The 21,983-nt window shown below is 36.8% G+C and overlaps 2 protein-coding genes across 2 annotated transcripts in view; both read left to right on the top strand.

Moving 5' to 3' along the window:
• Positions 1-21,983, top strand: part of LOC134843633 (tyrosine--tRNA ligase, cytoplasmic-like) — a 248,665-nt gene that overhangs the window by 206,530 nt on the left and 20,152 nt on the right. The window contains exons 2-4 of the mRNA XM_063859816.1: positions 20,357-20,484; positions 20,814-20,957; positions 21,262-21,477. Coding sequence (XP_063715886.1) covers positions 20,367-20,484; positions 20,814-20,957; positions 21,262-21,477 — 478 coding nt within the window. The 5' untranslated portion in view covers positions 20,357-20,366. The remainder of the gene's footprint in view (positions 1-20,356; positions 20,485-20,813; positions 20,958-21,261; positions 21,478-21,983) is intronic.
• Positions 2,296-17,084, top strand: LOC134844746 (rab-3A-interacting protein-like). Its single transcript, XM_063861560.1, has 5 exons — positions 2,296-2,304; positions 3,030-3,233; positions 14,066-14,280; positions 14,687-15,311; positions 16,875-17,084. The coding sequence occupies exons 1-5, from the start codon at positions 2,296-2,298 to the stop codon at positions 17,082-17,084; spliced, it is 1,263 nt and encodes a 420-aa protein (XP_063717630.1).

Raw genomic sequence — 21,983 nt, 5'->3', positions numbered from 1 at the left:
GGACAGACAGAATTAAATAAAATGAGCAATCAGTGCTTTTCGATGCTTTTTTACATGCAAAATCTGAAGCCGAACAACCTTGAATTTTTTGTCAGACCAAATTCAAATTGCGAGATTGTCAATTATCCGATGATTATGCTAGCCTAATTTTTAAATACTGCTATGAGCATCCAGATTTTACTATAAAACATTTCGACGCTTCGGATGCAATTGCCCGCCGTGGTTATAGGTTTTGAGCGGAACTCGGATCTACTTAACAATCCCCCTATTGTATCTACTGAAGAATCTCCACCCCTGTAAGTAAAAACAGTAATTTCGCACAAGAGCATTGTATGTAAATTCGGACTTTGCTGCATTCTGATTGGTCGACAGTTTGCTGCAAGTAACCTTAGTAACGATCTCCTCCCCTTTCTTGAAAGGTAGATTGTTAAGTAGATCCCGTAACTCTGCTTTATGAACTTTCCACAATTTGTTTATTTCAGTTTTAGTTTCCGTTGATGTCTAGACACTTGCTCTTTTTAATTAATTCTGTCTGTCCGAACTTTTTGCAACTCTCTATACGTGCGGCAATCAGAAAGAATTTGAAGCTAACAATTACAATCTCAAGTGAAAGCACTTTAAAATTTTGAGCGAGAAAATTTGCCACTTAAGACATTTTGGCGCCAAAATTGGAGTGATTTGCTTTGTTAATTACCGTCAGTAATTTGCCGCTCTTTAGAAAATGCGTTTAAATTATTCTGAAATTTTTCCGCCTTTTTCGGGACTGTAGTACTTCGGGAGTGCGGCCAGTATTTAGACAGCCGCGTATTCATACTGGTCAGTATTTAGACAAATACTGTTTCAACCAATCAGAATCGAGAAAAAACATAAATAATCCAAAATAAATAATAATTATTTATTAATTTCTTCTTTGTCTCGATTCTGATTGGTTGAAACAGTATTTGTCTAAATACTGACCAGTATGAATACGCGGCTGTCTAAATACTGACATGTAACCAGTACTTCGGCACTGTTGAACGCACCCATAACGCCCATAGGAGACTTCCAAAAATCTTTAAATTTGGAGTATCAGCTATACGCGGATGACACATTGTTGTATATAAGCTTTGATAAATTGTCGTCCTCCGAACATATTACAGAATGAATTCAAAATACAGTCTCTAAAGTTGTCGGCGCTTTTAGCGAATTGAAGCTCAAAATCAACCTGACAAGACGGAAGTTCTCATGGCAAAATCTAAGGGAAATAGCTTTGAGCTTATAACTCCAATGCTGAATGGAAGGGAAGTGAAATTTATAGATGAACTCAAATCACTAGGTGTGAAAATTTCTCTTATCTATCTTTTTCATCACAAATTAATTCAATATGCAGTGCCTGTTACTTCCAATCAAGACAACTTTACAACTAATTTGAAATGAACGTTAACCTCGAAAGCCGAACACTCTTGATAAAAATTTTATTCTTGAGCCGCCTTGACTATTGCAGTTTCATCTTGAATGGCATCACTATATTAAATGCAGTCAAATTAATGCGTGTTCAAAATGCAGCATATAGATTCATCTTTAGTAAATCCAAATTTGAATCATGTCGAAAGTATTTGTACAGTCTGCTAGTATTTGTACATAAAAAATTAATTACGGCTTACCAGTTCCGGGCAATTTGAAGAGTCTTATAGTCTTCAACAATCAGCAGACATCACGTTAAATTAATTACTGCAAAATAGCTGCCAGGAAATCAAAGCTGCTTTTGGAAACAGCATTTTAAGTGAGCTGACCGCGTCATTGGAATAACCTACCAGTTCAACTACGTGAGATCCGAGATAATCCTTTCTGTAGACAGAGGCTTAAAACTCACATTTTCCGACCTGCATATCACCTACACTTGTTTGCAGATCTGAACAGAATGCAAAACAGACAAGCTCGAAGAATTGAGTCGATTCAATTGAAACAACACAAACGAAATTGTTTTTTTTTTCAAACAAGCAAAGTCTATACCGCAAAATTTTCGAGCTCTGGGATCCAAGAGATGGCCGAACTGCGTATTTGGTTCCTCTCTCATTTATTTGCGAATTACTATCACAATCTCGTGCTTGGGTGGCACTATTGCCACCATACGCACTGAAAACGTCATGCTTTAACTGAAGTTCAGGAATATTTAAAACATTGTAGTTATGGGAGGCACGAACAATCTTTTCGATAAATTGTCAAAACCGTTGATGAGACCTTAGTGGTTTCTGATGAAATATTTTGTTTAATCAGAGCCCTACACTACAATTCATTGGTTTCTATGTTGGAATTATGGACTTTGTTAGTAGAAAAGGAAAATACGCAACGATCAGTAGAGGAAATGATTGCTACAAGGATATCGCCCGAGAGCTAAGAGTGCTACAATTCAGCCATCGGCGGTTCAGGCTCAGGAAACACATGTGAAAATGGACGCCACCCTAACCCGTCTCATATACGAGAGCCGAAAAGGGAGCAAATTTCGAGTTTTTATAATGTAACCAGGTTCAGGTTAGGATTCAGTAAGTGTTTTTACGATTTCAATCAGACTAAATAGCTAGAATGAAACTAGCATCACGAAACATCAGGCCTAGATTAAGGCCCAAGATTTACCAATTCAGGCGCAGATCAAGGTCGAGGATTAAATAAGAATAACACTCCAGCCAGGCCCAGGTTAGGGCCGCAGAAATAAGTTAAAAGCAACCACCCCTGAGTGCGAAAAAAGGTGATAAATCCAAATATTGATGATGATGATAATGATGGGTTGTCGCTCAGCGTGGGGTTACACGAACAGTCGCTCAGCGTCGAGTTAGGTAAACAGCCGAGAATGAAAGACAACAACTCTTCCTTAAGGTTTTTAACCTCGCATGGATACTATCACTTTTTCTATCACTTTACTATCACTTTTTCTATCACTTTTTCCGAAATGATACGTTTTCAGGTTGATCATGTTAATTCAAATGTTCAGGTGATGTTCTCCGATATCATAGATTTGTTTTCAGGTTGATCATGTTTGTTCAAATGTTCAGGTGATGTCTTCCGATATTAGTGCAGTTAGCAGTAGTGATAATATTAATGGTAACTCGGAGTTGGTGGATACGGTGATTAAGACACACAGGAGATGTGCAAGTGATGGCAACTGGTTCGACATAGACCGAGTACTAAACACTCTGAACGAACATGCAGATGTAAACGAGAAAAACACAGCTTCAGCCACAAAAAAACAGCCAAATGTTAGTTGAGTAAAATTTTTGAAAAACAAAGCGTTTGTTTCAAAGAAAAGCACAGCAAAACGTTAATATCATAAAATTAAAAAAAAACAGCAAAAAGTTAGTTTTATGGAAAAAACATCAAAACGGTATTTTCGATGAAATAGTTACGCTTGCGATTAGCAAGCGCTATCAAATCGGAATGTAGACTTGTTTCGGGTTAAAAACTAGGTTAACAAACTCAGTTGAATCACTTGATGATGCTATCACTTATGATGCTGACACGCTCAATTTTATGAAAATTCAATTTTAACTACTGGGTGGGTACTAATTACTAAGTAGTTTCAGGGGGACATGAAACTTTAAAATGTTTTTTTTTTTTGTACAAAATCACTTTGTTTTTGTTTTCGCTCAACTTGGTGTCTGCTTGCTCAAAGATGTCGGCCTTGGTTCAGCTTCGTAAATTTTGTTCAGTTGCTAATTTGAGTTTCAAATGTCTTGCTTGGCATGTTTGCCTAGAATTCCTGTTTGGGATTTGTTTTTTTTAGACGCTTTGTAAAATTTTATCACTTTGCAAAAAAATTAGTTTTGCTTAAAAAATCTTTAACCGATTTTCAAAAAAAATGGGTATCCATAGAAAGACCGCCTACATTTTTGTGTGCCTACATACTCCTCTGGTCTCTTATTGCTTTACTTCTTTGTCTACAGCCTTCAAGGAAGTCTGTGGGGGAATATTTGACGGTTGTGTGATTTTTTCTTCGTTTTCTCAAAGCCTTACCTACCAAATCTGAGATTTTGGTTTCACTGAATAGAACGGTTTTGAAAAGCTCCCCTCCATACCAGCTACGCCCAAAAATTTTATACACATAAAATTATGGCCCTCGGAAAAGTCATTTTTTGATTGTTTTTTACTGTGTTTTGAACCTTTTTTTTCTCGAAAACTAACCTCCCAAATCTGATGTAGGTTCAATGGAGATAACGGGTAGTGGGAAGCTCTCCTCTTGCGGCGGTCAGTCACATTTTTTTGACAAAAAGTTATCGCCCCCGGAAAAGTCACTTTTTGCTTTTTTTTTTCAACTTTTATGAATTATATCAAAAAGACCCACTCATATTAAGAGTCAAGAACTCAGTGAAGACTCTTATATAAGTCTTGGTGTTTTGCCCAGTTTTTTTTCAGGAAAACGGCTTAAAATACTCTAATAGCTACACATGTGCATTCATACATTTTAATGCTTTTATGAATGCACTTAGGTATATATGCACTTTTTGGGTCCAATTGAAATTCATCTAATTTTTCTTTGAAATTCAAAAGTTGAGATTTTTTGAACAAAGTCAGTGTTTTTTTCTTTTTACTTGTATTCATTACTCTTTTCCAACTGTCAGTTGGCTATGTTCTGAGATTTTGGGTTCAATTCAAAAAACGTGTTGTTGGAAGCTCCTTTGAATTTTTTTTTGCCCAATTTTTTTTTTGAAACAAGTTATTTTGGAACTTGAGGATTTTTCTCGAGAAATACCCTGCCAAACCTGGTTGTTTGGGTTCAATAGAAATAACAGGTTGGGTGAATCTCTTCAGCATTAGCTGCTAGGCCCACTTTTTTTAAACGAAAAGCGTTGATTTTCGGACTTTTCTCGATAACTATTCTGCCAAATCTAATATCATAGGTTTAATCGAAACAACAGGTTGTTGGAAGCTTATATTTATAATTTGCTACGCCCATTTGCTAGTGAAAGATTTGAAATTTTCGTGTTTTGGAAATTTTTTGACTACTCGAAAACTACCGTACCAATTCTCAGGTTTATTGTTCAATCCAGAAATCCAATTTTGGCAATCTTCTAGTCTTTACCAGAAACGACCTGCTTTCAGCAGGAAAACGCTCCGGAATTCGGAAAGTCAAGTTTTTTAACTGTGACCGTTTTTCTTTTTAAAAAACTGAGTTTTCTTAAAAACTACCCTATCAAATCTGAGATGAAAATTTAAATCGATAAAAGCCCTTGTGCGAATTTTTCCTGCAGAAGCGGCTTCTCCTAATTTTTTTGTAAGAGAAAGGTTACGTCTTTAGGAAAATTCCAACTTATCAAAAATTTGATCTCTTACTTGTTTTAGTAGAGAAACAGCTAAGGCTTTGGGCACAGTCCAATTGTTGAAATTGCGCATTTCGTCCCGGATTAGTATAGCGAATTCAGAAAAGGTCAAACACGTACCTCCAGCTTTAGCGGGGCGCTAGATGTCCTTCATCGATACATGCGAGCTTTTTGGCTCCTCTAGTTTTTTTTTTCAGTATTTTTCATTTTTCGACTTATGCTTTTTTATTGTGTTGTATCACAAGTGGTGCGAAGCTCTGCTTTGCCCTGTGTAAATTATGTGCAACTAAAAGTGTGAAAGCGTCAGTTTCACGTGGTCTCTTTAAAGTTGGAGAATAAAGTCATATGTCAGAAATTGAAATAAACGATTCAATTACTATTTGCTTTAGCTTAGGATATACGGCCCTCATTTTTTCAGTGGTTCAGCAAACCACTAAGATTCCACCTCGAGCGCTTTTAGATTCACGATTGTTAAAATTATTCGTGAAAATAATAAAAAGATAATGAACTCAATTTTTGTGTTCGTATGGTTTTTTGTTCTTTTTTTAAAAGCCATTATTTATCTAAGCTCTATTTTATAATTCAGGGGTTCTTTACCCTTGCGATAAACAAGGGTATTGCAATCGTATACTAGACTTTTTCCCGTAAATAATTTTGTTCACAGACTGGTAAATTTAGTGGAAATGGTAAACATCAATTCTCACATGCTCAATTCTTTGAAAAATTGAATAAAATTATCATTATTTAAGTAGTAATTAGATGAATCCTGTTTCAGCTTGTATTTATTTTTCAAAAAATTCTTGAATTTTTTTCTTGGGTTTGTGGTTTTTGTCCTCGTTTCTGTCGGTTCTTTTCCGTTTTTTAAACGCCATTTTTTCATCTGGTACGGTTTTTATTGGTTTACTTTCTAAAACATGGTTTTTTCTCAATTTAAACAATTTTTCACTATAGTTGAAAGTTCAATTATTTGTAATTTTACCATTTTGCTTGTGATTTTGGGAAATTTTTTTCGCATTGTTTTAGTTTTTTTTTTAAATATTTGAACAATTTCAGCTTATGTTATATCGGCTTAGTCTCTTATATTTCGTAATTACAAGGGAAAATGTGTTTGAAATACATTTTTTTATGATTTCGACCCAAATTTGTTGCCGTTCGATAAATGATTTTCAATTGTTTTTAATGCGATTTATGGATTTCATCCTATACAACCATGAAGTTTTTGCAGTTGTAGTTTGTCAACTTTTCAATTTTTTTCAGAATTGGGTTTCGGCTTTTATATTTCCCTGCGGCATAAAGTAATTTAGAACCAGTTTTCTCAAATTGAAGTAGCTATTTTGAAGTCAAAAAGAGTCAGTCATTAGAACTCAAGGAGCTTTCAGGTGATGTGTTTAAGGCCCAGGTGAAAGGCCCTTATATGAACTAAGTGAGCTTTTCCCCCTGGGCGGATGATTGCTATTTTGTAATATCATATTGGTTTGTTTGTTTTATTGGCACTTGAATCCCCACCCAATAAAAGGCGAGTTGTTCTCTCGAGACTCGATTATTGTATAAGTTTGTACAATGCTATCTTCAGAAGCGATTTAATAAAACTAGTGTTCAATCAAGTACAGCAAACTTATCTTGATGCTCCCTTGTCATAGTCATTTCAAACCAGGTTTTTGAAACTCTGCATTGGTTACGTATTGAAAGTCGGGTCAAGTTCAAAATTCTGTCCCTGATGTATAAAGATCTTCAGTCCGAGCGCGTCTCAATATCCGAACGTCTTATTCATAAAACGAGTACGCTGAAACGCGAGGATTCAGATTGATTGTGACTCCAATGATTTGATGAGGTGTCTTATTGCGTTTAAAATGCGATCTTTCTCAATCGCTGGTCCCAAGGTACGGAATTCTCTTCCGCTTGCCCCGATAAAATTCGCTTTTTGACTTCCAGAAGAAACTACAAATTCATTGTTCCTTGAAGAAAACCCCTAAACCGTTAGCACTTGTCTTTTGCAGAGTGCAGGTGCTAAAACGCTTTTATTATCACTATTATTGTTGTTAAATTATTATTATCCTTGCAATTAGCAAAAGTGTTGCAACCGGGTGATAGACTTTTTTCGCGTAATAACTTTGTTACCGCCTGTGAAAATGTAAACGCGTTTCATTTTCCTTCAGAACGAACTCATATTCAATCAACCTTTCAGCGCATCTCGCATAGAGGTAACACACCTGCTTGAGAATAACAAGGTTTGTGGTTCGAATCCGGCCGGTACCTGGCTTATTTACCGTAGCCCGACTCTTTTTGAAGACTCAGCTTTTTTCTAAATTTATGAGTGACTTTTTAAAAACATTCTTTAGTTATATTTAAGAATATTTTAAATAAACATTTATGCAAACAAAATTTTTTTCTTGATTCAAAACATTTTTTGTCATTAAAGTGCTTCGAATAATTACGCATGCAATTTTTATGCTCGCGACGAGCGATGACAAGCATTATTAGTTTGAAACCTTTTTCAATTTGTACTTTTTGTAAAGATTTTTTTTTCTCAAATCTGCGTTTTCGGTTAACAAAATACATTTTGATCATTTCTGCATATCAAGTACCCATTCTATTTACAGAATCGAGTGTAATTGTACGAGAACTTTTTTCCTCAACCTAAGTAGCAAAAAATGGCTCCAAGAAATTATTTTTCCAAGTGCGTGCCTGGTAACCTAAGATCTGGGGTTTGAGTCCCGATTGGACCATGTTTTTTTAATATCTATGGAGATTGAATTATCTGAGAAAACTTGAATTGTCATTTATTGTTTGTCTGCTTATTTTTTGCCAGATTATTCTCTAAAGCTTTGATTTTTTCGCCGAATAAATTCAGATTGCCTTCAGAAAAACAATTTTTCGAATGTTCAAAAAATACTGAAAAAAGTCAGTCTATCTTATTTTGGGTTTCATTGACACATTTCCAACGGTTAGTTGGCTGTGATTGGAGAAATTCGGCTCTCCTTGAAATTCTAGCCATGCGCACAATCTCCAGAGAGAGAGAGAGATTGTATGTGGGAGGAAACGTTGATCATTTTTAAGAGTAATGAACGTAGTCTTTGATGATTTTTTTTCAGGAAATTGTTCTCAATCTCGCTCAGTTTTGATTTTTCGCGGTTTGACTTGTGAGTTCGTTTTAAGCTCAGTGCTTTTTATAATTAAAAGAAAGGCAAACTCCCTTATCGAACAGCAAAAATGTTACGGTCCCTTCTCGTTTCGAAAGTGGAGTTTAATTTTCAGATTTCCCAGCGAAATAAAAAGTTTACTTATTGATCCATTTTCTCAGATTGGGTTAATTTTATCAAAAAAGTGTGAATCCTTAATTATTCTAAAAATTTCAAAGAATTTTAAAGCGACATTTTTTTTCTTGGAAATTTGGAAGTTAACATTTTTCAAAAAAAGCAAGTCAGTGTTTTTTCTGTTAACTTGCCTTGATTGACTCTTTTCAAACTTTCTGTTGGCTATGTTTTTTTTTAAACCGCACATTGTTAAGATATGCTTGTTTTATTTTGTGAAAGCAAAGTATATGCGACCCGAGATTTTTTGCGAGTGGCAGCCAACTGTACCTTTGTATTGTCTATAATAATTATAGAGTTATTATCCTTGACTCAGACTTATTTTCCGACTTTCAAGGAACGCAGAACAAGAGCATTCCTTGAAAGCCATTTAACTTGATATATAAAATAAACAAGACTGCTCGTATCAGGGCGAAGCCCTGAAAGTTCCGACTGCCTTTTAAGGTTTATGGAGCAGTAGTAACATTAAAAAATTAAATGTAATAAAATAAAAAACAAATTCTAAAATTTGAAGTTTTTTTTATGAAATCATCCCCCCACACGCCATATAAAGTACTAAAGAATAGATTTCGCTCATTGTAACAAATCAATTATGGCAAATAAGCTTCTTTGAACCAATTTGGAACGATTTCTAAGACGGATTAAATCTCCGCTTACGCGTTAATAGCGCGAAATATATCGCGCGTTAATTGTCCCAAATTGGCCAAAATGGCAATCTTTAAACCCCCATAATTACGAAAAATGATCACAGGTGAAATATCTTTTCAAATTTAGGCTCAAGATAACAATACCTTTCGAATGATATTTTAAAAATTTCGTCAAAAATGGCAAGTTAAAAAGTCGAAATTTGTCTGAAGAAAAAAAAACCCACCCCGAGCACAAATATTGCGTTACTTTCGTATCGAAAGTCGGAACAATAACGACAAGCTAATATATATTTAGCGACTTGATTTGTGATATTTTGATTCGCTCTAGGTCTGCCCTGTGAAATTCCTGCAAACTAATATTTAATTTGAAAATAATCATTTAATATATTAAAATAAAACAAAGAAAATTAAAATAAAAAACAATCATAATTTGAACGCTCGTCTCAGGACACCAAGTCAAAACTTAACCAATAAACAAAAGAACCGTGATAGAACAAAATTGGAATGCGTAGTAAATGAAAAAACGCATAATTGTAAAATTGTTTTTCCCCGGGCTTTTTTCATCCTTGACAGTCTTCTCTCTCTTCCCTACAACCGTGATTCCTTTGCTTTCAGGGATTCAACTCACAGTCAGTTATAACTATTATGTCTATAAATTATCAAGAGTTACGATAGAATCAAACCCCGTATCCCTCGTTTCCAAGTCTCAGTTAACCACTATGCTATGGATTTATAGAAAAGATGAAATAAATCAAACTATTATTTTTCTGACAAGAGTGCATATAGACGCTGGCCGTCCTAAGACGACTTGTTTTGTCATCCTTGAGGTGTCTATTCGAAGGATGCGACCAATCCGTATGAGGCTTCTTTTTTCTATCTTCAAGTGTAAACTGTCCACTTTAAGTTTATTGCTCTCACCAACAATATCGGTTTTTGTTCTTGCATCTCTAATGGAAGTGGCTGTTTTTTTGAGCTTCAGATGTGTTTTTATTTATTTCCTTCTGTAGGTACTCAATTTCTCCTGTTCAATGGTCTTAAGGCACAGACTAAAAGGGCTGCAGCTTCTATGATTTTAGCTTGGGTTGGTCTGGATAAATTCGGGTGTTTTAGTTTTTTTTTGTACAGTAAAGATGGCCTTTTGCATGCGGTCCCGTCTTTTCTTCTTTTCTTTGTATCGACCTCGCGGTCGCAGTGTGAGCCTAACATTCATTCTAATGTTCTGCTCTCCAAAAAAGGTGTTCCTCTTTACTGCGATGACACCTTTCTTCGAACTTCGCTAGACTGTCGTTAACAATGTCTTTCCCGTTTCCTGGTTCTTGTTCTGTTCCGATCAGAGTAGTGTGGTCACCAAAGAAAATATCGGTGATAGTTTTTTATATTGTTGCGGTACTCCCACTGGTTCGCTTCAGATCTTGTGGGGAAGGAGAGCAGCCTGGAGTCCATTGCCATTCGTTTCTCGGGGAAAGTTGTTTTGTTGTATTCGTCTCTCTGTACCTATTCTCATCGCGGTACTATGGTAAATATTGAGTAGGACGGGAGGTGTTACAACCTTCTCTTAGTCATGGGAGCGGCTTCAACTTGTCACTTCATGAAGACCTTGCAGTATTTTGAGCGTTTCCGGTTTTACACTTGATTTCTTGAGGATGTTCCATAGGAACCCTTGTTGATCCAGGGATACGCTTTTTGATATCTATTAAAACTGCTTTTGGTCGATTGTTCTCCGTGAAGGGATCCAGGATTTTGATTTCTTCGTTTATCCTGATTAATACTTGGGCAGCCTCTGCCGTTGACCATCCAAGTCTAAAACCGTGATGTTTGTCATCGAGCAGTCCTTAAATTTCGCTCCGGTCTCTCAGACGAGAGGCCATTACGCTAGCCAGTATTCTCGATCCCATAGTCAGAAGACAGATACCTCTTTAGTTTCCCATATCTTTGAACAGGGGGATGACCACCCCCTCATTTAGGATGTTTTCCAATTCATCCGGATGTGACTCTGCCATTTTCTGGATTTTTCTGGCTAATTCAAATTCGATTGTTGCATGGAAGTTTTTGATCAATTTGATTGTTATTTTATCTTTTCCGGGGGCTCCATCGTTCATGTCTGACCACGCCTCTATGATTTCCTCGATCGTGATCTCACTTTAAAGTGTCTCAGCTGCCTGCTCGAAGCGCTGATCGCCCCCCACTTTGATTAGTAATCCAGGAGAGAACTTCATCGATCTCTACATGGCATTGTTCATATCTGGTTGCAGAAACAGCATGCTTTTTCCCTGCATCTTCTGGCCCGGTTGAAACTCTTTCTCTGGTGTTTAACTTCATCGCGTGCCGAAATATAATCTTCTGATGTCTGAAAGCCACTATTTTCTCGTATGTCTGCTGTTTTGCACCGCTGCGGAAATCGTGTCTCTGAACGTTTGGCATTCGTTCTCTTTCTGCCATCCATGGCAGGCTGCTGCTCTTTTTCTGTTTCCCGCAAGTTTCTTCGGCGATGGCGACAACACGTTTGGTGCTGTGCTCCCATGTTACCCTTTAGAGAGACTCAATTTGTTCTCTTGTTTTTCTGATGAACTCCTTTTTTGATATTTTCATCATTTAGTCTGTCTGTGTTGGTTTTTGGCGATCTGTAGTGTCCTGTGATGACTTTAGTTTTCTTGATACTCAAGGTAATTTGCTTTGGGCCGTAGTCTAAGAGAAAGTCCTCGGCGATGGTCGTGATGTCATTTGACACTAGTCTTCCATGTTTTTTCAGGAACAAACCGTCCAGATCGTACCACTGTTTGTATCTGCGGTGGAACCACGTTCCTATATGATTCATTCGAAAGAATGAAACCGCTCAGCAGAGGCCCTATTCCTGGCACCATTTTAGAACATCCGTCTCAGTTTCGTCTATCTGCCTCATACCATAAGGTCTTCTAGTCTCTTCGGCTTCTGCTATGCCCATAAGGCTATTGTGATCTCCCCCAATAATGAGCCACTTTTTTAAAATAATGATGGCAATGTGTCCCTCCAGTTCCCTTCTGTAGACTTCGCGAGCTGTTTCGCCGTGGTCCCAGAGGGGTTGGTAACAAGTCTCATCTTCATCACCGTCAGTGTCGTCATTCGGTCTCTTCATTTCTTTTGACCTTCGTCAATACATTTCTGTTTTCATCCGCAGCAGAGACTAATGGCGGATTTTTTCGAGTGGACGATTACTGCTGAGTCTTTACGCTCGCCTGTCATATTTTTTCTTCGTCTTCTGTAATTTTGCTGACCAAGACCACGTGGTGTTCTTTTACGCAGAAAAACACAAACTCGCAGAGCTTTTTTCTGATGTTTAGTCGTACGGACATGCGTTGAAGGTTCCATGTTTTTATGGCTGCGGTTTTTCTTCAGCTCTTTCCTTAGCTTTCCTTTCCTGATTTATGTGTGCCTCGTGCGTTTGCGTAATTTCTTTTTTCGTTTTTGTAGTTGTTCTCGTGTTGATCTGCTATTGTTGTCTAGCAACTACATCTGTTGCATTGAAAGTCTGTTCCAATTTTTAGTACTTGATGTTTGTACATCGTTGCGAAACCCAGCCTCCGTTAGAAAACCTGACTCCTATTTCTTGTTTTTCGGATAAGGTGAGGTTTCATATTGGGCATATGACTTGAGGGCCAAATTTAACAGATGTGCAGAACATTTTTCCTCGGTCAAACAAATACCGCCTATCGCGGCGGAGAACCAGTGATGATTTTTCCTTCCGTCATTTGTAACGGATGGTTCGTCGGAGGAGAGTGGTGTTCCCGAGCGAGAGCGCTCTGGGATCCCATCACCTTCTTTGTTCTCCGACATTGGATTCGGCAGTTTGTTTCTGCAGACAAGTCAGCAGTCTACGGTTGCCAAATCTTGAATGTCCCGAATCCACGGGCAATCTTAGAGGTGTCTGGCTTCTTAGTCCATCCAAGACCAAAGATGACACGTTCAATTAGCTGTGTCTGGCTTTTTCATCTTCATCATTAGTTTTTCACCCTCTTCTTGGATTCGAAAGTGTAGTGAGAAAAGCCGAAAGCGGCCACATTCTCGATAATGATTTGAGTGAGTTTTTTTTCTGCAGAGCCTTAAGCGGCCACTGTACATCTGTTTTCTTTTGCCCGAATATGTTGTTCTGGAGAGCCTAAGGCGGCCATTATTTCTGTTTTTCTTTTTGTCTGAACTAATACTGAGCCTAAAGCTGAGCCTGCTGATTAAATAAGCGAAAGTTCCCTGACAGCGAAGTAAGTTGAAGACATCAGCAGCTAGATGATGGGGAATAACACGACTGAAGTCAGAACTGATTTTTGTTCGCAGGCCTTAAAGCGGATATACATTCTATCAGAGCAGCATTCAAGGAATAAATTAAAGGTAGACCTAAAGTGACCATACCGTGCGAATAACATGAAAGTTGACCAAAAATTAATCGGGAATGAAGATATATATTACAAAAACGGCTTTAATGAAACAAGATAACGATAATTTGAGGGAATTTAATGAGACCCTGAGTAAAGATATTAAAAAAGATATTATTACTTTAAGACTTTCGTCTTTCTCTGCTGCGAATGAAACATGCATAGCGGCTAGAATCCCTTTTGGTCTTGGATGGACTTTTTCAGATTTCAAAGAAACTTTTGTTTTCCACTAACGTCAATTGAACTCGTGCACTCGCGTTTTAATGATAGGTTAAAAAAAACTTTTGTTTCTTATCAGATTTCAATGAAACGTGTGAAATTCAGATTTCAAAACAGCTTTCGTATCTTATCAAAATCAAGAGAACTTATAGCCAGTAATGCCGAACAATCTGATGTTTTGTTATTTACTACAGAACTCAAGCTGCCAAAAGGGACCAAACAGGGGGCCAAATTGTTCAATCTTTGAGTGTTCCAAAGTGGACATGGAGTGTGAGGTTGAGAATGCACAAGTGCTGCTGAAGAACATCACCAATCTGAAGAGCTGTGGGGAGGAGAAGTTGAGGGAGATGTTGCTGAGTACTCAGGAGCAGCTCAATTCCAGAAATGGAGAGATGCAGAAAATGTCCGAGTGAGTAGATTGCGATAGGCTCGGATAGATTTTGAAGCTTTTGAAAGAAAGAGAAAGAAAAAGATTTCAATTCACCCATTAGGGATGTTACAAAACACTAATAGGCATTATAATGTACAGAAAAGGCAACAGAATTTTTAAAAATCTGATTAAATATGGTGTATAAAGAAACACACGTTGGGATTAGCTTTAGCGACACAGTGACATTAGCTTGAAATGAATAAATTTGTCTAGAAAGTTCAATAACACATTTAGGATATTGTATTGTAGATTAAAATTGTGGTTTGGTGGGGGTTGGATTAACAAGATCCAAAATTCTTATTCTCATTGAGCAAAATATGGATCCTTAAGACTGTCAGTTTTTTTAGAAATGGGTGAGTGTCATGAGCAGTGTGTGTGTGTTTAGATTGCGTGATACAATCAGTGCCGAGTTGGCCGAACTCACTTCGTGTCTGTTCGAAGAGGCCAATCGGATGGTGAGTGAAGCGAATAAGGAGAGATTCATGGCGGAAAAGAGAGCGAAGGAAAGTCAACTTGCAGTCTCATTACTACAGGAAGAAATAAAAGTACTCAAGTCATTTTCGACCAGGTTCAAACTATCTCAGAGACTAAGTCGCAATCAGAGTCTGGATTCAATTAAGACCAACAGAAATCAAGCACCAAAGAAATCTTTCGAAGAGACAAAGCTTTTATCACTAGGTGTATCAAATAGCCAAAACTCACTTGAAATTGTAGACAAATACGCGGAGTTTGAAAAATTGGACACAAAAATGTTCCATGACTTTCTTGTCTGGCGTGAAGATCCTCAGTTTTTACGCAAAGCCAATTTTTACTGTCAAATTCTAGATAATGATTTAAAACCGTGCCTAAGTTTCTGTCAAAGTGATATTCGGGACCAAATTCTAAGTTCGTGCGAGGCCAATCGGCTAGTGATTGAGAGTATAGCTCAGCCAAGCAGTAGTAGCGATGACGCATCACCCAAATCATTGCACTGTCAATTGTCAGGCACGGCAAGAATATGCAATTTCAAGGCAAGTAGAAATATCTGTAAATTTTGTCTGTTTCCAACTCGAGAATCTGTAAGCTAAATAAGAATAGGCATAAAAAGAATGTAAAATTGGATAATTATTGCACAAGAGAGCTGGCGAGGGTAATGTTATATAACAAAGCCAGTTTTTCGTACCTAATTTAAAAATAAAAGTGGTCATTTGGTAGTACTTTTGCTGTATAGCATTGGAATTTTAATAGCATCTATTGCATCGGCTTAAGTGGTCGTTTTAAGCAGCCATGGGTCTCATGCAAAGACGTGAGGTTCGATATTTGCAGGTCGAGTGTTCGATTTCAGCACTTACCAATATTCATATTTTTCAAAAGAAATTAATTTTCGCCGTTTTCTCACATTTGCTTGCGAAGTGCAGCTTCGCCTCCGTGTAAAATTTATAATTTTTGTCTGAATTCGGGTAGCGGAAATTGAGCATACAGAGTATAAAATTTATAGAGTCTGTCTGAGTTCGGAGACCGGTAATTGGGTATACAGGTTATTGCGTCTAAAAATCAAAAAGACCTGTTATGTAATGGCTTGAACCGAACAGTGATCGCCGAGTAAATAGTGATCAGCACGATCACGACTTTTAATGGCTTTGACCAAACTCTGACCGCCGCAAAGATTTTATATGAGTTTTCGGTTGGTCACTACGTCGGCTTATTGCACCTCATTTTTCACACCTAATTTATTTTTGTCGTTTCAATTTTTTGTCATTACACTAGCCAGCATTTAGTGTATTAGTACGAACCTTCTTTTTTTCTAATCTGACTCGAAAATAAAATTGTTCATTGGTAGTTGAAAGTGTTTTTAATTATTTGGTCGCACTGCTATAATGACGATCTCTAGCATTGGAAATTTCATAGCATATGTTCTTTGCTTTACTTATGGCTAGTGTTTGCGAATTTTAAAGCGTGCGTGGCTGACTGGCTAGTGCGTTATACTTATAGTCTCTAGGTAGCAGTAGGTCGGAGACAATTTTCCACAATTCTGTCTTCAAAAAAAACAAAAAATGTTCGCAGCGGGAATCAAACCCTGAACCTCCGGACCTCGAGTTTAATGTGTTAGACACTATGCTCACTAGTCTGTAATTCGCGTGGTATAGTGGATAAAACATCTGCCTGAAAGCCATTGGACCCGTGTTTAAACCCCGGTGGGGACCAGCTTTTTTGCTCACCTGAGTTAAATTCGTTGTTTTTGCCACCTATTGTAATACATCACTTGATTTTCCTTTTTAATCAATTTTCTAGCCCTACCTTTGAATTCATTGGGAGACTGTTTTTTGAGGTATGGAAGGCAGTTTTCAACCTGTTGGCTTTCTCTTTTTTGTCAAAATGTTTATTTGCTAAGTTTCAAATGAAGCGGAAAATTTCTCTGTGGGAGTATGTAGTTTATTACTGAAATTTTTGGAAATCTGTAGCTTTTCAATCAAATTGGTCGGGGGTCCTAATCTTCGCTTCAATATATGAAGATAGATAAAAAGCGATGCATTTTGACGTGCTTTGACGCCAATTATTCATATTCTCTCTAAATGGTTTCTGTTCTGTTGAAGGTGATTGTGTTAGATGTTGAATGTTCACCTCAGTCGTCCTATGTGGTGTGTAAGATGGTGCGCAATCGGATAGCCGCAGTCTGTGAGCTCCTCACCTTCCTCAGATATGTCTCCCAGAACCTCTACGCCTCCCATCAGAGTATAGATCTCTTTCTCAAACTCACAGATCTACAGAAACTATGTGCCATGGCTAGACTCGGTTTTGTGTAGCAACCACTGGTTTTCTAGAGTGATCTGTCGATTGTGGCAACAGTAGTTCTGAAGATTGCTAGTGTATAATGGCGAACTGTGATAAATTATCATGTTTGAAGTTGCGCTGATCAGACAAGTTTCCATATAATATAGCCTTATGCATGACACTCAAATTATGCTCATTTAAAATAATCATATAGAGTGGAAGTTGTCTTAATTGTTTAATATTACAAGTGCAAAACTGGGACCAAAGGAGACCATGAAATTTTGTTGCTGTTATTGGGTAATTTAATCATTAAGCATCCCGCTGTAATTGAAAAAAACATAGCACCAACCATCAAATTTTAATTGTCTTTGAAATTTTGTATTGCTTATTTATCTATAAAAAAAGTGTCTTTTGCATCCACAAGAACGATTTGTTTTTTTTTGAGCTCCTGTGAAGTTCTTTGAGCAAAAAACTTACCGCGCACCATTTTTTTGATGGCTGCTGTTGAAAAAATTTTGATCAGATGGTTGTCACTTGTTTATAACTCTTGCAGTTCGTGTCTGTTAATGAACAATAAACATCGGAAAAATTTTTATAGTTCAATTGAGCACAACGATATCAAACTTGCCCTAAAATGATTTTTAGTCGGTAAAAAGATTTGCATCAGTATTTGAGTATCTAAAACCCAAAACTGTTTAGTTGCTAGCTACTATCCCAGACCTAGCCTTAATTAAACAGCCTTTGGTGGTAAAAAGAAGTCCATCAAAAATTACGAAAAAACACTGCTCGTACAAATATTTATTTGTTCTCTGAAACCTTATTGATTCTGTCTTCCGTCAAAGTATAAAATATAAAGTGCTTATTAGTTAGTTGTGAATTAGAATTTATGCAATTGTTAATTGAATAGTGAAATTTCCATTACTGCTACCTTAGTATTTATTGTTCCGACCACTTCACGATGTATAGGGTACGATGTTTTTTTCCAGCATATTTGACTACCTAAATGAAAGCGTGAAGGTTTTGAGCATGATATCATATTAAATCACTTCCACTCGTGGTTCGGTCGAGAAAAATTGCTTTTTTTTCGATTTACAGATCAGACCATCTTGATGGCACGCATTGAATTCAAGCCCAATTTAGTTCTAGTTATTTTTTTTACGTTGATGGAGATTTAATTTTATCTGCTTTCAGGTTTTAACTCAAATGCTCTCTACTAAAAATAGTCTACAGGATTTTTTTTGAAGAATGTCTTCATTTTTTAAATTTGATTCCATAGTGGTCGGAACATTGTGCTACATACATACACAGCAAACGGATATCCTTGCTCTGAATTTAACATTTGTCCGTTCAGTTTTTCTCTCATAGACTTGAGAGGTTTCTATAGTTTGGCTTGTTAGTTTTTCAGCCCCAATTTTATTGGTTTATTTTCTCTCAAAATAGGTTTTTATTGAATGGCAATTCAAGAAAACAAAGGAATTGATAACCAATTTGTGACAACAAAGGGAATGTTTTTAGTTTTTGATGAGTTAATTTATTTTTGCTTGTGCAAGTCACTTCTCAAATTGTTAATTGTTAAGTTTTAAACTATTTTTTTAATGATTAGGAGTCATGAACCGTGGTGGGAAATCGTTAATCGCAAATCCGATATATCGCGTAGCAATATATCGAAATATCAATCGATAAGCTTTCAAGTATCGCGATAATCTATCAACTGGAAACTCGACAAGTTCGAATCTCTATTTTGTGATATATGGGTTCTGACTGTCCCAACTTCGAATAAGATCCGCGATGTTGGACAATGCTACGAACGATCTTAAGGTTGCATTGGGGTACTATAATTTGCCTTGTGTTACCATAAAATTGAATATATTTTTTATCGTGTTAAATAATACTAAGTGTGGTTTCTTGGAGGGACGACCACTAATACAGATATATAGGATTCCGATTATCGGATAATCTATTGAGAGGGTTCAATGTATCGCGATATTTTCTGGACACCAAAATATTTATCGTCGATACCATACTTCACACTCCTGGTAAAGAACATTATGAATACTCACACATATAAATTGGTGATTTTTTTTTCAGGAAAAAGTCTGTAAAATTTGTTCACATTAAGATTTGGTAACTTTAGGTTTAGTGAATAATTAATTCAAATTTTTTTTATCTCTCCGGTACCTTTGATCTGGAGGTAACGAATGTGCCTGTGACAGTAAAGGTCCTGGGTTGGAATCTGACGGCCTGTTTTTTTTTCAAACGGGAAGTAGTCCGTTTCACAAAAGAATCATAGGCTTTTTAATGTATGCTTATGTTTTTTCGGCTTAGTTGCCATATTGTAGAATGGCTTTATTTAAGTTTTCTTACATTATAGCTGCTATTAGTGTTCTGATTTACTTCTGCTGTTTGTAATTTTACAAACCTTGACGACGTGTATTTTCTTATTTAATGTTTTGTTTTCGCTTAAATTTTTTTTTGCCCAAATGTTTTCGGGCTTTTTTTTATTGATTTACTGAGCCGTTTCAACTGAAGCATCTTTTTATGATCACCTCTGGATTGCACAAAATGCTAAAAATCATGAGAAAAGTTTTTAATGACAACAATTTTTTTTCGGCGTTTTATCCTGTGTTTTCGGCTTGAGTAGTTTCAACCTATTTCATATCGGCCTCATTTTGTGTCTTTTGACGAGCGAAAAAAATTTATGTGTGCGTGTCCGTGTTTTGAGGGCGAGGGGGACTCCATAACTTCTTTTTATCCTTAAGTTTCATTGAATTTTTTTATTTTCCTTTTTTCGGGCTTTATAGGTTTCCGCCTAAATTATATCGGCTTAATGGCCTCATATTGTTTTATTTTACCTGTAAATAATTTTTTTTGAGTGTTTGTGTGTTTTGAGGCAGAGGGGGACTGATAAACTTTTCATAAGTCTTGAGCCTTGTTGATTTTTTTCGGCTTAAAGAGTTTCTGACCAGGTATTTTCGGCTTTGTTATCGCTGGGTACATTTTCTTCCGATGTTAATTTCACTTTCAATTGTCTTGACATGTTTTTGTTTCAAAACTGGCCTTATTCAGTTTTTAAGATTATTTTTTTTTCAATTTTTCTTGTTTTGCATCGCAATTGGTGCAAAGCTCAGCTTCGGCTCTTGTTCAAATTCAGTTCAATTCGTTTGTTGAAAGGAAAGCAAACTTAACTATCAAACAGCAAAATTGTAAAGGTAAAAAAAATGTGATGAATTTTTAGTTTCGAAAGAGGATTTAATTTTCAGATTTTGTAAACGCAAAGTTTTTTTTAATGAGAAGCGGGTTTCAGAGGGTGTGTAATGGACGCGGAGGAGAAGCTGGCCGGTATAAAGAGTAACCTGCAGGAGGTTGTTGGGGAGGAGAAGGTTAAAGAGATCCTCCAGTCGGGAAGAGACCTCAACATCTACTGGGGCACAGGGAAGATGGTCATATCTAACACACTAGATATAATCATAATAATAATAATAATGATCCGAATCAATGCCAAAACATCAAGATAGACCTTTTAAAAAAGCGTTTGTTTTGTATCACTGAAAATTTTTACTAAAGACTATAGGGTAGAAATAAAAAATTATCCGAAAATATCAAAATTTTCACAGAAAATCTCAATCAAAGTTGTGAAGTTTTGCAGAATTAATTATTTCGCCCATGTCTTTTGCATATAATAATTTTCTTTTTTTAACATTTCCAAGAAAAATTAAGATGACTTGTAATAACCAACTTCGACCATCCTTATTGCATAACAGCTACAACTGGCAAACCGCACATTGCTTACTTTGTACCCATGGCCAAAATAGCCGACTTCCTACGCGTGGGCTGTCACGTGACAATACTGTTCGCAGACTTGCACGCATATCTGGACAACATGAAAGCGCCTTGGGAACTACTAGGTGGGGCAAATTTAAAGTGACTTAATGTTGACATTTTTATGCTTTATTGCTTGTGGACCAGTTAAAAATTGGTATTTGTTACCAAATTTTGCAGCAAAGGAGATTTAAGTGGTTTGGAAAATTTAAGTGGTTTTGATCTTTAAACGTTATGTTTTGGAGTGCGCAGTGCCCATCTGAACACTCTGTTGGAGTGTCCGATGTTTGCTTTGGCATAAGTGGCGAATCAATTGAGTTGAGTTTTTTTTTCTTCATGAAGTTGAGCTTCAAAATAGTAGGAATATAAAATAAGTCTCATTCGTTGTAGCTCTTCGCACTCAATACTACGAGGCCATAATCAAGGCCATGCTGGAATCCATAGGAGTGTCTCTGGAAAAGCTGAAATTTGTGAGGGGCACAGACTTCCAGTTGAGCAGAGAGTACACTCTGGACGTGTACAAATTGTCCAGTCTGGTCACAGAACACGATGCTAAAAAGGCGGGCGCCGAAGTTGTTAAACAAGTGGACCACCCACTCCTATCAGGTGAGCATAGCGGAGCACGTTTTTGGAATTATCGGCGACTTTGAGCATCCTTATATGTTGGAAAGTATTAATTGTAAATTAAATAGTTTTTTTTGCACCTGTCGAAATGAGTAAAAGTTTGGTTCTTGGCGTCAAAATGAGCAGTTTTATGTTCAATGACTTTGCTCAGATGCGCTGGCCGAAAAGGATTTTACAAACATTAGGTTTTAACTATAAATACCTAAATTATTGATGTACCCATCTAGTCATTATACTGTTACAGTCTTCGAGTAAACTTGCTTGTACCTGAACTTAACGTTGGTTGCTAAGATTTGCTTTGCATCGCGGTACATAAAAGTTGGTATAAATTCATTTTTACGAGGGAGTGATGTAAATAAAAGATCGCAATAATTTGTTATTGTTCCGACTATTGAAAATGGGGAGGAACTTTGTATTCAGGTGTGTTAGTTTTTTCTTTGTTTTCCACGCAAAATCAGGTACCACAAATAATCGTCGGACTGAATTGA

This window comes from Symsagittifera roscoffensis, chromosome 4 (assembly GCF_963678635.1).
Source record: "Symsagittifera roscoffensis chromosome 4, txSymRosc1.1, whole genome shotgun sequence".
Classification (NCBI taxonomy): domain Eukaryota; kingdom Metazoa; phylum Xenacoelomorpha; order Acoela; family Convolutidae; genus Symsagittifera; species Symsagittifera roscoffensis.
The sequence above is the reverse complement of the archived record's forward strand: the minus strand, read 5'-3'. Positions and strand labels throughout refer to the sequence as shown.